Source organism: Microcaecilia unicolor, chromosome 1 (genome assembly GCF_901765095.1).
Source record: "Microcaecilia unicolor chromosome 1, aMicUni1.1, whole genome shotgun sequence".
Classification (NCBI taxonomy): domain Eukaryota; kingdom Metazoa; phylum Chordata; class Amphibia; order Gymnophiona; family Siphonopidae; genus Microcaecilia; species Microcaecilia unicolor.
In genome coordinates this window covers 269,888,163-269,901,505 of record NC_044031.1, presented here as the reverse complement: position 1 = coordinate 269,901,505, position 13,343 = coordinate 269,888,163, and the positions used below count along the sequence as shown (strand labels likewise).

Sequence of the window (13,343 nt, the reverse complement as noted above, 5' to 3'; positions counted from 1 at the left end):
GCACATAGTGTCGAAGTTGGGAAGGCAGGGACTGACAAAGCAGTAGGAGTGGAATGCCCCCCTTTGATCTGCACCTGGGGTGGTCCGCCCCCACCGCCCCGTCCTCAGTACGCCACTGGCCAAGCTAACTCCGTGGTCTGTGGTGATGCCAGATATTCAATGTTGGGCATTGAATATCTGGTTTATTTTTAGCTGTTTTCAGCGTAACTGGCTAAGTAGATATTTAGACTTCGCCAGTTATCTTGAAGACTGGGCAAAGATATCCCATGTTTTCAAGCAGCTATATTTGGCTGCTAAACTTGGGCTGAAAATCAGTGGATAGCTGGTTATATCGCCCAATATAATCGGTTATCTGAGAGCCGCTAACTGGCAATATTCAGCGCGGGATAGCCGACTATCCCCCCTCTGAATATTGCCGGGTGGCTGGTTATGAGGCATTTAACCAGTCAGGTGCAAATCTTGGCCAGTTAAATGCTTTTGAATATTGGGGGGGGGGGGGGGGGGGGGGCTTCTCTTTGGTCTCAGTCAATCATCACCTCTCAGCATCCCCCCTTACCTCAATTAGCTTGCCTCTGACTTCCCCATTAAACCTCCCCTTTCAGGCCTCAATCACCGTTCCACCCCAAGCAAGCCTCTCCCTCTGGCGTCAGTCATCATCCTTAAGCAAAGCTGCCCCTCCAGTCTTACTTATTCTTCTTGAATAGATTTACCCACTCTCTCCTCAAGCAGACTATTGTAATTATTGTATTATTGTATTGTATTGTATTATTAGACTATTGTAATTCCATTTACTTAGGCCTATGGATCAAAGATCGCCAACGCTTACAATTGGTCCGAAACATAGCCATTAGAGTCCATTTTCATCTCAAGAAATAGGATCACATTACTCCTTATCTTATTGGCTTTCAATTTCTCACCATGTCACTTTTGTTAATTTTTAAAACTCTTGCTGCCTCTGAACCTCTGTATCTTTTGTGATACTTCACCCCTTACTCTAAAACTCAAGTTCTTAGATACATCAATTCCGAGATCTTTTCCATGAATATAGTAGACACACCATGTTCTTTTTTTAAGGGCCAAAGCTATAGAATTCCTTACCATCTCACTTCAGACAGATCACCCCACTACGCCTCATTAAATCTAAGCTCAAGACGTTTCTTTTTCAAGAATCCCCTCAGATGAAGCACTCTCACCTGGCAGACAGTGCCCCCTACCATATTGTTTTTTCTTCTCCCCCTCTTTCCTGTTTATATTGTAGTTCTACCCCAGCTCCTCCTGTTTTCATGTTTCATGTCCTCTCTTCTCTTTTTCTTTTATTTTAGATTGTACGCCGCCCAGATGGATTGTTCTGTAATGGGCGGGATAGAAAGTCTACAATAAACTTGAAACTTGATACACACTCAGCACACCTCTCTGTTCTGGCCCAATCATTTTTCCTTCCTTCATAGCCACTACTCTTCCCCACAACCTCAGTTTCTCTACCAGACTCCTGGATTCCTTTTTATTTCTTGGCATAAAGGCTTGGGAGAATCCCACTGCTTGCTCAGTGTAGCTACTCCCAAGTTCCTCCTCCTTCTTTATCCATGGGGCATGGGTAATCCCATCAGCCAGCTAGCAGTGTTGTTCTGGTTTGCTAGAACACATGCGAACAGAAGTTGTCAGCAAGGGAGCATGAGATCACCTCCAATTGCACGTGTTACACGCACAATATTTGTGACTTGGTATTTCTGCAGTCTACAATGTTAGGGCTTTGCACGACAGCTTTCTATGCTTCTGGTTGACTTGTGGAAAACTTGGCCTAGATAAAAGGACTGTAATCCAGTATAACAGGCCTGTACCTGGTTACAGGTACTATTATGCCATTAGTCAGAGAGTCCACTATTTATAAATTCTTATTTTCTTCTTTTACTTTCACAGGATCAGCATAACATGCAGAAAATGAGTAACATCTATGAATCCGCAGCCAACACTCTTGGAATCTTTAGCAGCCCTTGCCTGACTAAGGTTGAGCTGCGAGTGTCATGCAAGGCCATATCAGACCGAGATGCACTTTCCAAGCCAGATCCCTGTGTCATCCTGAAAATGCAGTCACATGGGCAGTGGTTTGAGGTACGTGTATTCAAGAATCAGCATGAGAAGCTTGTAGAATAGTTTAGGCCGAATTGTAATGCTGAGATTTCTCATTTGTGACACTGAGATGCCTTATTTGTCTTGTTCAAGTAGTCACTACGAAGAACTTTGTTGGACTCTTGGTGGTAGTACTGGAATCTAATTACAGTGTATGTTTTTTTTTTTTTTTTAAATTGAAGCCTAGAAACAAATATCAACTGTTTGTTCATATTTATTTTACTGGCTAGACATGTCTGGGACAATATTCAAAAGCACGTATACATTTAGGGCTAGATTCTATAAATCACGCCTAAAAAAAGGGTGCCAAAAAAATCCGCTTAGGTGTATTCTATCAACCGCACCTAAATTTAGGTGCGGTTGATAGAATACGCCTAGTGCCCATTCACGCGACTAAATTTAGTCACGGGCAGTTACGCCAAGTAAAACTTGGTGGAAATGCCAAGGCTAAATTAGGCTTGGACTGGGTATATTATATAACAACGTGCATAATTTTATTAAACACCCACAACCCGCCCATTCCACACCCATGGAAGAGTTTGCATGCATTACTTTACAGAAAACACTTAGACAGTTATACGTGTAAATTCTAATTAATGCCAATAATGTCAATAATTGCTTGTTAATTGGCAATTATTGGTATTGATTGGCTCATTATTTGAATAAGTTGCATGCGCAAATCCAGAATAAGATTGGATTTACATGCACAATTCTAGTTACGCTATATAGAATCTAGGGCTTAGTGGTGACCACTAAATATATGTGCTATATCAGTGAATTTTCAGTGGCGTTATGCATATACAGGGTGATTCTAGAACTGAGCCCCAGTAGGAGCCTATTCTGTAAAGGAAAGTAGGTGCCTACTTTCCTTTATAGAATACTAGCATAACAGGTGAGATACTCACATATAACAGGCACACACACTTATGCCAGCCATAGGAGTGGCAGAAAAGTTTGCAACTATGGTCTGGATATTTTATACAATTTATTTTTGTTAGGTTTTTATTTTTTAAGTGTTTTTATTTTGTATGTAATATTGTACCCCATCTAGAATTGTAAATAATGAAGGTTATAAATTTGGTAAATAAAATAAAAAAAATTTAAAAAATCTAAGTGCATAATTTATATGTGTAACTTTGTACCCTGCCCATATCCCACGCTTGTATATGCCCACCCTCAAATTACACGCTATTGCAAATACCTGTGTGTTTATAGAATAACCCTTAGGCACAAATTTGACATTTATGCATGTATGCACCCACATATGCATATATATGCTTGTATTCTAATGGTTTATACGTGAATCTGGCCTCTGAAGATAGCCACATTCTTTTTGAATATCCCAATAGGGGGTAATTCTATAAGAAAACTTTAAGATTTAGGTAGCAAAAACATGCGTGAATGCCAGTATTCTAGTTATTTACATGTATATGTGTAAACATGTGCATGTTCTGGTTATGTACTATTCTATAGGTACAGGACAGAATGCAATGGCACATACATGGGCAGAGTTTGGGCGGAATATAGATGGGCCCCATAATTACACATGCAAATTCTAGAATACTATAATTTACTCACAGTCTTTAACAGTCCGGGTGTGAACATTTGTTCAGCTCTATGGTTGGTGTAAGGGCTTGTGTCTTAACTACAGATGTGCATTTGACCTGTTACACTAGTATTCTATAAGGAAAAGTAGGCACCTGCTTTCTTCAGGGAATTGGGTCCAAGTAGGCACATTCTTGGTGCCCCTGTGTAGAATTAGGATAAGGGTAAGGATAATGCATTTGATATACAGTGCAATCTGCTTAAGTGCAAGGGTCTGGGACCAAAGAAATACATGCAGTTAACCGGAGCGTGCACTTAACCGATGTGACCCAAAGAAGCTTGACATCTGATAAACATATGTACAGTACTGTTTATTATACGTACAGTATACAGTCTCCGTTAACTGACGTTATACAGTCTCCGTTAACTGACGTTAGGCTTACTTGAAGTAATCACTCATAGTCCTCTGTACACTCTTGTGTCTGTGAGTTCCATAGACTACGTCTGCCAGACGGTAAAAACTGTCATAGCACTGACATCCAGTGGCCTCCAGATAGGCCTGCATGGTGTTGAGACTCTCCAGCGCTCTTGCAAAAGTGGCAGAAGGTTGTTGAATTTCGTCAGCATGTGCCTCGCTGCTCATTTCATCATCTGTTTCATCGTCAGCCGTTGCCTGCGTGTAGGCGCATAACTCAACATCAGTGCTGTTGTCAGCTGTTTGTAGATTGTAATCAACAGCTACGTAGTGATGAAACTCCTCTTCAGTAACACCGGCTGGGATGTCAATAGCCTGTTCATCTGACATGTTTGCAACAGCTGCATCTGTTTCGTCCCTCTCCACATCCCTATCAAAGCTTGCCCACTTGTAGCAGTTCACAATGGTTGCCTGTGTAACATGATTCCAGGCTTCTTTCTGCATATGTAGGGAATCCAACAGTGATAGATTACGAGCCAGTTCAACAGCATGTTTATCCTTGCCAGTCTGGTCATCCATAATGCTCATCAGATGACATAGCACAAGAGCCCCATAATGTTGTTTGAAATTGGCTATTATGCCCTGATCCATAGGTTGATTCAGAGAGGTAGTGTTTGGTGGCAGGAAGACCACCTTGACGTTAGACAGCCTGACATCATCACTGTGTGCAGCACAATTATCACAACGCAACAAAATCTGACGCTTTTGTGCCCAGATTCTAGTGTCTAACTTCTTTAGCCACTGCTTTCAAATTTCCCCAGTCATCCATGAATTTGTGTTAGCCTCGTATGACACAGAAAGTCACTTAACATTCTTGAAGCAACAGGGTTGTTTGCTCTTTCCAATGACGAGTGGTTCCAACTTCTTACTCCCATCCATATTGCAGCAAAGGAGGATCGTCAGTCGGTCCTTCGATGTTTTACTTCCTGTAGTTTCAGCTTGTTTGAATACAAGTGTTCCATCAGGAATTGCTCGCTAGTAGAGACCATTTTCGTCAGCATTGAAAATGTCACGAGGTGCAAACTCGTTCAAGATGGTAGGAAGAACTGAAACAACCCAATTTTCAGCAGCAAAGTCATCAGCATCTTGTTTTTCACCATGCTGTTTCTTTTATGTTGTTCCTCTCCTTCCATCTTTCCAACCATCCAACAGTGGCTTTGAATTCAGTTAGTCCAAGACTTTCAGCTAGCTGATTAGCTTTCCCCATAAGCAGTGGACCACTGACAGGAAACTGTCTGCTCCTGACTTGAGAAAACCACCAAAGAAGAGCATCTTCTACATCCTTAGCTTTTCCTGCCCGTTTACGTTTCCAGTGTGGATTTGTATTATTTTGCCAGTCTTCCAGAAGCTGGTCTTTCTGCTTCAAGATACAAATTTGACTGGGATTGACACCATATTCTTTAGCAATAGATGCTTGACTTTGTTTGTTTTCTAATTTTTTAAAGAACTTCTATTCGTTCAGCCAGTGTTAAATTCTTACAGTTGTGCAATGACGACGACGACTCCAGTGTACACTCTAAAAACTTTCTTTCGCTTATTCTGCCTGTGGCAGTTAACCAATGAGCTTTCAAATTTATCGTCCCTTTGTCACGTGTCAATCGGCATCCATATTCCATGCGTGCGCTTATGCGGAGTCTTTCCTGCAGTGGAGCGGTCTTAAACCATGCATATAAGCGAATCTTGCTCTTATCAGTGGTGCACTAAACCAAAGTTTGTCCCCATAGAAATTGATGGCGCCAAAAATGGGACCGAAGTACAGCATGCAGTTAAACAGAGCATGCGCTTATCCAACGTGCACTTAAATGGAATGCACTGTACTGTCTTTCAGTGGTATAACCAAAGCAGTTTACATATTAAGGAATCCTTTTACTAAGGTGTGCTAACAGATTTAGCGTGCGCTAAATGATAAGACACCCATGGGAATATAATGGGCTTCTTATCGTTTGGTATACATTAATCATTAGCACACGCTAAATCCATTAGTGCACCTTAGTAAAAGGACCCTATATTTATTTATTTGGATTTTGTTCACACCCTTTTCAGTAGTAGCTCAAGGTGAGTTACATTCAGGTACACTGGGTATTGCCCTGTCCCCGGAGGGCTCACAATCCAAGTTTGTACCTGAGACAATGAAGGCTTAAGTGCCTTGCCCAAGATCACAAGGAGCAGCAGTGGGATTTGAACAGGGCACCTCTGGATGCCAACAGAGCTCTCTCTCTCTCTACATATCTACCTGTATATCTATCTATATACATACATATGCACAGATATATATATATATATATATATATATATAGAGAGAGAGAGAGAGAGAGAGAGAGCTGGTCTTGACATCCAGAGGTGCTTTAAGGCAAGAGTACTGGCAAATATTTGCTTGACAATTTAGTGGTCACTGAAAACACTGTATTCATTAAACCTATCCCCTTTATTCCCCTCCTGATTTATGTCTCATTTTTGAGGAGATACTAGATTGTTCAAAAAGATTTTGAAAGATCCTTCAGCTTGTCCACTCACATCATTAGATAGCCAATTTAATAAGCAGTCTAATGCACATTAAAGCAGTGTTATCACGTTTCCATTAATGCAGAATTCTCTGTTACATTTGAAATGTCAAACTGAATAAATAGTTAAACTGTGATAATCAGGTCATGTACCGTCAATAAAGCAAAACTTTAACTACATTGCAAGATAAGTATTTAAAGATCTGTGTAGCAAAAGTGTGCAGACATGCATTATTCACTAAGCTAGGTTAGGTATTTAATGCAGGGATTAAGATGCATTAAGCACTTACCACATGCTAAAATGTCCTTAACATGTGGCAAAAGTTGTTATTGTGTAAAAAAAACCCTGTATTAAACTGTTAATATGGGGAAGGGGTAGGAAAGGGACTGGGGGGGGGGGGGGGACCAATACTGGAGGAGTGGCCTAGTGGTTAGGGTGGTGGACTTTGGTCCTGAGGAACTGAGTTCAATTCCCACTTCAGGCACAGGCAGCTCCTTGCGACTCTGGGCAAGTCACTTAACCCTCCATTGCCTGCCACATTGAGCCTGCTATGAGTGGGGAAAGGGTGGGGTACAAATGTAAAAAAAATACTGATGTTAATGGACATTATTATGATGCAGGTTAATATCAAGGCAGACAGTTGTTATGGAACAGTTAATGACACCTCCAAACTGCTTCTGTATTGGGTTTAAGGTTCTTTATTTCTTGCTATACCGCCTAAAGATGCGTACAGAGCTGAATAAGGCATAAGCAAACCAGGCAAGCGCCTCAGACCCAAAAGTTTAAGGGGTCCCTGTCCGATGTGCTCAGGATTCAGGAGGCTAGGATTTTCAACTGCCTGAAGTTTTTCTGGATTCTAAAAATTTGTACATCACGTGTCTCAAAGCCAGAAGGATGGCTGTGTGGATATTTTTCAGAGTTTAGCCCACTACAGCTCTCCATTCTCCCCCTTCCAGTGCACAGGCTGTGGTAGGATCCAGCCAAAATGGAAGGTTTCTAGTCACAGGAAGGAGGGATTGAGCTGTAGGGGCTGGGGGCAGGGAGCTGAACTTTGCATGGTGCCTGGAGAGAACCACTGGAATAAGTGATTTTCTGGGGTCTGGAGGGAAATATTCTTGAAATAGAGTAGGATTGAAGAATGGAGGAAAGTGTGAAGGGTCTGCTGTCAGTTGAGGAAAAGAACTCCAGCAAATGCCAGAATTTTTCACTGATGGAGGGCAGACCCGGTGAGGTGGTGGGGGCACTGCATGGATGAGCACATGAGCAGTAGAACACCACTGGAAAAGAGAGCTGGCTAGAGAGTGCATTCATGTATTTGTGTATGTTTCTGTGTCTATGGTGAAGATAGTCACATAAATAAAGCTTCCCTTTGAAAATCTGGGCTGGAATGAAGAAGTTCACTGGTACAAAGATACCTGTGCACAGGTTAAGTGAAGGGAAGTTTTCAGCCCAGGGAATTTACTTAGGCAAATTCCTGTGAACACTGGCCCAATACTACCTCCATTTTGCCTATATCCTTTCAGAAGCATCAAAAAAAGCTAACCCCTCTGTTTACTAAGCCGCTTTAGTGACTACTGCGTGGCAGTACCAACACAGCCCATTCATAGTGAATGGGCTATATCGGCATTAGCACACCGCAGCCACTAGCGTGGCTTAGTAAACAGGGGGATAAATATTTTATTTTGCCTTTTCCATTTGTGAACCTTTTTTCATACGTAAAACTTTGTAAATTTATATCTTGGACACATGGTCCTTAAATCTCACTCTTTCAGGCAGTTTGCCCTTGGAATCTCTGATTTGTATCTGAGGCAATGGAGAGTGAAAATAACTTGCCCACCTTCCCTGTTCTTAGCCCACTGCTGCTGAGCTGCCAAGTTACCCAGCTCCAGGAGGGAGACTTCTTGATCAGTCCTGTTTTTTTAAACATATATCCCAATTCAATATTCTGTTTATAGTCCCTGCTACACCAGTCGAAATCAGTACTTCAGGTTCCATAATGTACCAGGATAGGGTTGCAAAAATCCAGGACAGGCTCAGAATTTCCCTTCTGGAACTGGGTAACTTAGCATCTCTCCAGCTCTAATCATGAAGCCTCTCCATTCAAAGCATGGGCTTGCATAGTCCCCATGCTCACACACAAACTATTATGCTGTTATACCCACAGCTAGGCTGTGCGCTTTTTCCTGCTACTTCTGGAGAGGTAAAATGATGGTGGGGTGGGGGTGGGCACCCACAAATATATGTTTGCCTAGGGCCCAATACATTGTTAATCCGGCCCTGGGTGCGTACCATCATAGCAAATTACAATAATACAGTAAAATAGAAGAGGTAATAGTAGAAAGTGAACAATATATGTCTAGGAAAGATGATAGGATACAAAAAACTTAATGAAGGTAAAGGAAAAGAAGGGAAAGGTACAGGAGGAGTTCACAGACAAAATTATATCAGAAGATAGAGGTCAACAGGCCTAATGTCCCAACTGTTATACTTCACACCAAGAGGCCCCAGGCAAGGCCCAAGTTCATGCGATAGGCCCATATAGTTGTCAAAAAAATTAAGCTTTAAGAACTGCTTTGAATTCTAAATGAGAGCGTACTTGCCATACTTCTGGAGGGAGACTGTTCCCAAAAATAGGACCAGAAACAGAAAACATAGGGGCCCTTTTTCAAAGGTGTGGGAGGGCTAACGTGCGGGTAGCGCACACCCAGTTGATACTACTGCTTGGGAAGCGTGTGCACCCTGCAGTAATTCTGAGTTTGGCGCCCGCCGAATCCCGCGGTAGAAAATAATTTTCTATTTTCTACCTTGGGAGGCATTCCTGGCAGTAACTGGCAGTGTGCCCACGTTGGTGCACGCTGCATGGTTACCATGTGGGTAGCGTGTGAGCCCTTACCGCTAGGTCATTGGGTGGCTTAATATTAGCGCAGGCCCATTTCCTAGCCCATTAAAAAATAGCCTTTTCTCCAGCCGCTGTAAAAAATGGCCCAGCGAGCGCCTAAAAGACAAGCCCATACTACCACATGCCACTCATGGGAGGGAGTGCCGTGCTGAAGCTGCCATTCTTGAAGAGGGAGGGCAGGCACCAGTTTATTTTTGCCCAGGGTGCCAGCTAGGCTTTTTCCAGACTTGTACCCAGCTCTACACCCCACCCCTCACAGCCAGATAGCTATTATGATATCCACCCATCTTGCAAATCCTTGCCCTCGAAGATTTGTCTTAATTTGAGTGAACCTTTGGAAGAATATCTATATATGCCAATCCATAGACCCCTGAAGAAGGCCTCTTTGGCCGAAACACGGACCGTGTAGGGTCTTAATAAAGGAATTTGGCTTTTTTACACCTGTGATTTTAGTTTGGTCTTTCTGTACATCTTCCGTTCTTGTTACTTTTTACTACCATAGGTGTGATAACATATATCTACCCATATGCTGGGCATGCTCCTTTTACCCTAAAAATGTTTACTTTGAAATTTTGTTGCTAACGTGTTAAAAATTGTCATTAATATTTGTCAATGGCCAAACCTTACCACAGGTTAGCGGGGCCTCTCCTCCTAGATGTTTGCTGGTCCTTTGATTGGGTCCAGAATTGTCAGGACTGGATATGATAAGACATGTGTTGATTTGGTTTATCTTATATTGTCTGTTTGTTTTTGTGTTTAGCTGTGTTAGCATATTTTTTTCCTATTTTTGATGTGGTGTTCCTTTCATTTTTGTTTATATGATTTTGAATTGTAAATCACCCAGGTGGTTATTCCCATGGGTGGTATATCAAATTTTAAATAAAACTTAATAAATAGAAATAAATCAAAACAGAGAAAAGAAAATAAGTTGATACCTTATTTTTATTGAACTAACTAAATACATTTTTTGATTAGCTTTCAAAGTTAACCCTTTTTCTTCAGATGAGAAATGAGCAAATGTTGACAAATATCAGAATATATATTTGTCAACATTTGCTTAATTCGATCTGCAGAAGAAGGGTTAACTTTGAAAGCTAATCAAAAAATGTATCGACTTAGTCCAATAAAAATGGCATCATCTTATTTTCTTTTCTATGTTTTGATTTATTTCTATTTATTCCCTTTAAAAGTGGACTAATGCGGGTACCACATCACTTTAAATAAAACTTGAAACTTATGCTAAGTGTTGTGGGTTATATTATGCTGCCATATTAGTAGAACATGCTAATTCTAGGTTTTTCTAATTAGGGTAATGATAGATGTCTGCCATTTATTAGGGTTCTGTGAACAGTGGTGTAACTGGTCTATTTCAGCTTATTTTATACCATGTAAAAGCCTGGTAGATAGGACGTTTTCCTTTATACAGGGGGTTTATAATACAGGGGGAATATACTGGTTCTGGTTACTTTAATGCTATTGCTTATAAACAAAACATTACATTTATTTGATTATATAAACATGCTAAGAACACACTGACCTTGAGAAAATGTTTGATATGTTATTTCTATTGAGGTACGGAGGGGGGGGGAGCGGAAGAATTCTTTCTAAGTTATATTTATGTACTGAAATTTAAGAACTATATATAAGAAAAATTATTGTTGGAAGTGGCATTCAGTCAAACAGGGTAACAAACAATAACTCGTGTGCTCATGAGTATGACGAGATTTGAGCATGTTTCTTCTATGTTGACATGTTTACATTGGTTGCCCGTAAAATTTCATATACAGTATAAAGTTTTGACTTTGATCCATCAACATATGTATGGTAAAATTCCTCAATATATCATTGATGCTATGAATATGTATGAACTACAAAGGGATTTATGTTCTATATTGATGAAACAGTTAAAGGTGTCTATATGACGTTTAATAGAAAAACGGAATTGTACTTTTTCAGTAGTTGGGGGGGGGGGGGGGGATTGTGGAACCATCTTCAGATTTATTTAAGACTCTGTACTGATTATCAACAATTTGTTGAAAACTTTTTATTTTGTAAAAGCATTTATGCCCAGATGATCAAAAGCAAACACAGGTGCTAGAGGCCAGGAGTGCCGTACTAGTGCTTCTATTTGCTTGCGCCCGATGATCAGAGCTGGCAAGCATGTGTAACAACATGTTCGCTGGCTCTGACCGCTAATTACATGCAAATGCATCCAAACAAGGTCTCTCACATTCCTACTTCATGATCAGTGGGCAGTGCACCAAACAAGGGCTCTGCTCCAGCTGCAAACCCTACACCCATCTCAGAGCTGTAGTTAGGATTTGGAGGAATGAGGAATGGGGGAGACCAGTGTTTGACAGCTCCAGAAATTTCTCCTGGACCTATCAAACCTAAAGCCCACATCCTCAAACACAAGGCCTGAAGGTCCAGTGGAACTTCAGGCCCCCCACCCTAAGAGAGCAGACCCGCATGGCCTGGTCAGACCCGACTCGACGACTCCCCATGATGGAAAACGAACTGATGACATCCCCACCTCCCCTGACAGAAAAGATCTCCCTGGTGGTCTAGTGCCCCCCTTACCCTGACCCGCCCCCCCCCTACCCCTGATAGAAGAAAAGGCTCCTTGTCCCAGCTTGCCAAGTGCATCCTGGGATGCACTGGGTGGGGCTTCCTTACCATATATGAAAGAGTAAACAAGCGATTCATGTCTACTCATTCCACATAGTGTTTTACATACCTCTATCACATCTCCCCTCGGTCATCTCTTGTCCAAGCTGAAGAGCCCTTGCCACTTTAGCCTTTCCTCATAGGGAAGTCATCCCATCCCCTTTATCATTTTTGTCACTCTTCTCTGTACCTTTTCTAATTCCACTATATCATTTTTGAAATGCGGTAACCAGAATTGCACACAGTATTCGAGGTTCGGTCTAATCATGAAGCGATACAAAAGAATTATAATATTCTTATTTCTGTTTTCCATTCCTTTCCTAATAATTCCTAACATTCTATTTGCTTTCTTAGACGTATATGTGTGCCAGTTTGGTACAAAGCCCACAGTCATTCTCACTACTTTTTCTCCTTCACAATGCATGTTTGAAGTACAGCAATATGGCTTCTATCTGTTTTCTGTAATATTAGGATGATTCACCTCAGTGCAGAGGGCAAAGACTTAAATTCCCTTATACCTTACCTGGTGATAAATGTTTAAGGTAAAGTTTTGAAATAAATGTTTAGCAAACCAAGCCCAAACTGTGCATATTTGATAGTGCTTTAGTCATTAATAATAATAATAATAATAATAATACCCCTAGGCTGAGTAACGAAAATGCTAGTGTAGATCACACTTCATCATTACAGTAGGTGAAGCCATGCCCTATTTTTATATCAGTAGTATGTCATTTCTAGAACACACTTCAGGAAACATGAAAAATTTGACTACCTAAGCAGCATGCTAGGCAGAACCATTAGTGGCCTATCTACTAGGTCGCATTATTCCCCAAATTCTATAAAAGTTGGCAAAAATTATGTGCACAAATTTTGGTGTATGCCCAATTTGCACATGCAATTTAATTGAAGAACGAGCTAATTAGTGCTAATAATTGGCGTTTTAACAAGCAATTATTGGTACTAATTAGATTTAATTGACACTTGTGTATTTAAATTATGGCACGGAATTTGCATCTAAAATTTACATGAGATTTGAATAAGAAGGTGCAGAAATGGGAGGATCATGGGCATTGAATATCTGACTTATTTTCAGCCGGTTTTAAAACTTAACCAGACAAGTCAAAATTC

The 13,343-nt window shown here is 41.0% G+C and overlaps 1 protein-coding gene across 1 annotated transcript in view; it reads left to right on the top strand.

Moving 5' to 3' along the window:
- The window catches only part of CPNE4 (copine 4), a 932,436-nt gene that overhangs the window by 128,878 nt on the left and 790,215 nt on the right, over positions 1–13,343 (top strand). The window contains exon 3 of the mRNA XM_030206477.1: positions 1,918–2,109. Within this exon, the coding sequence (XP_030062337.1) occupies positions 1,930–2,109 (180 nt within the window). The 5' untranslated portion in view covers positions 1,918–1,929. The remainder of the gene's footprint in view (positions 1–1,917; positions 2,110–13,343) is intronic.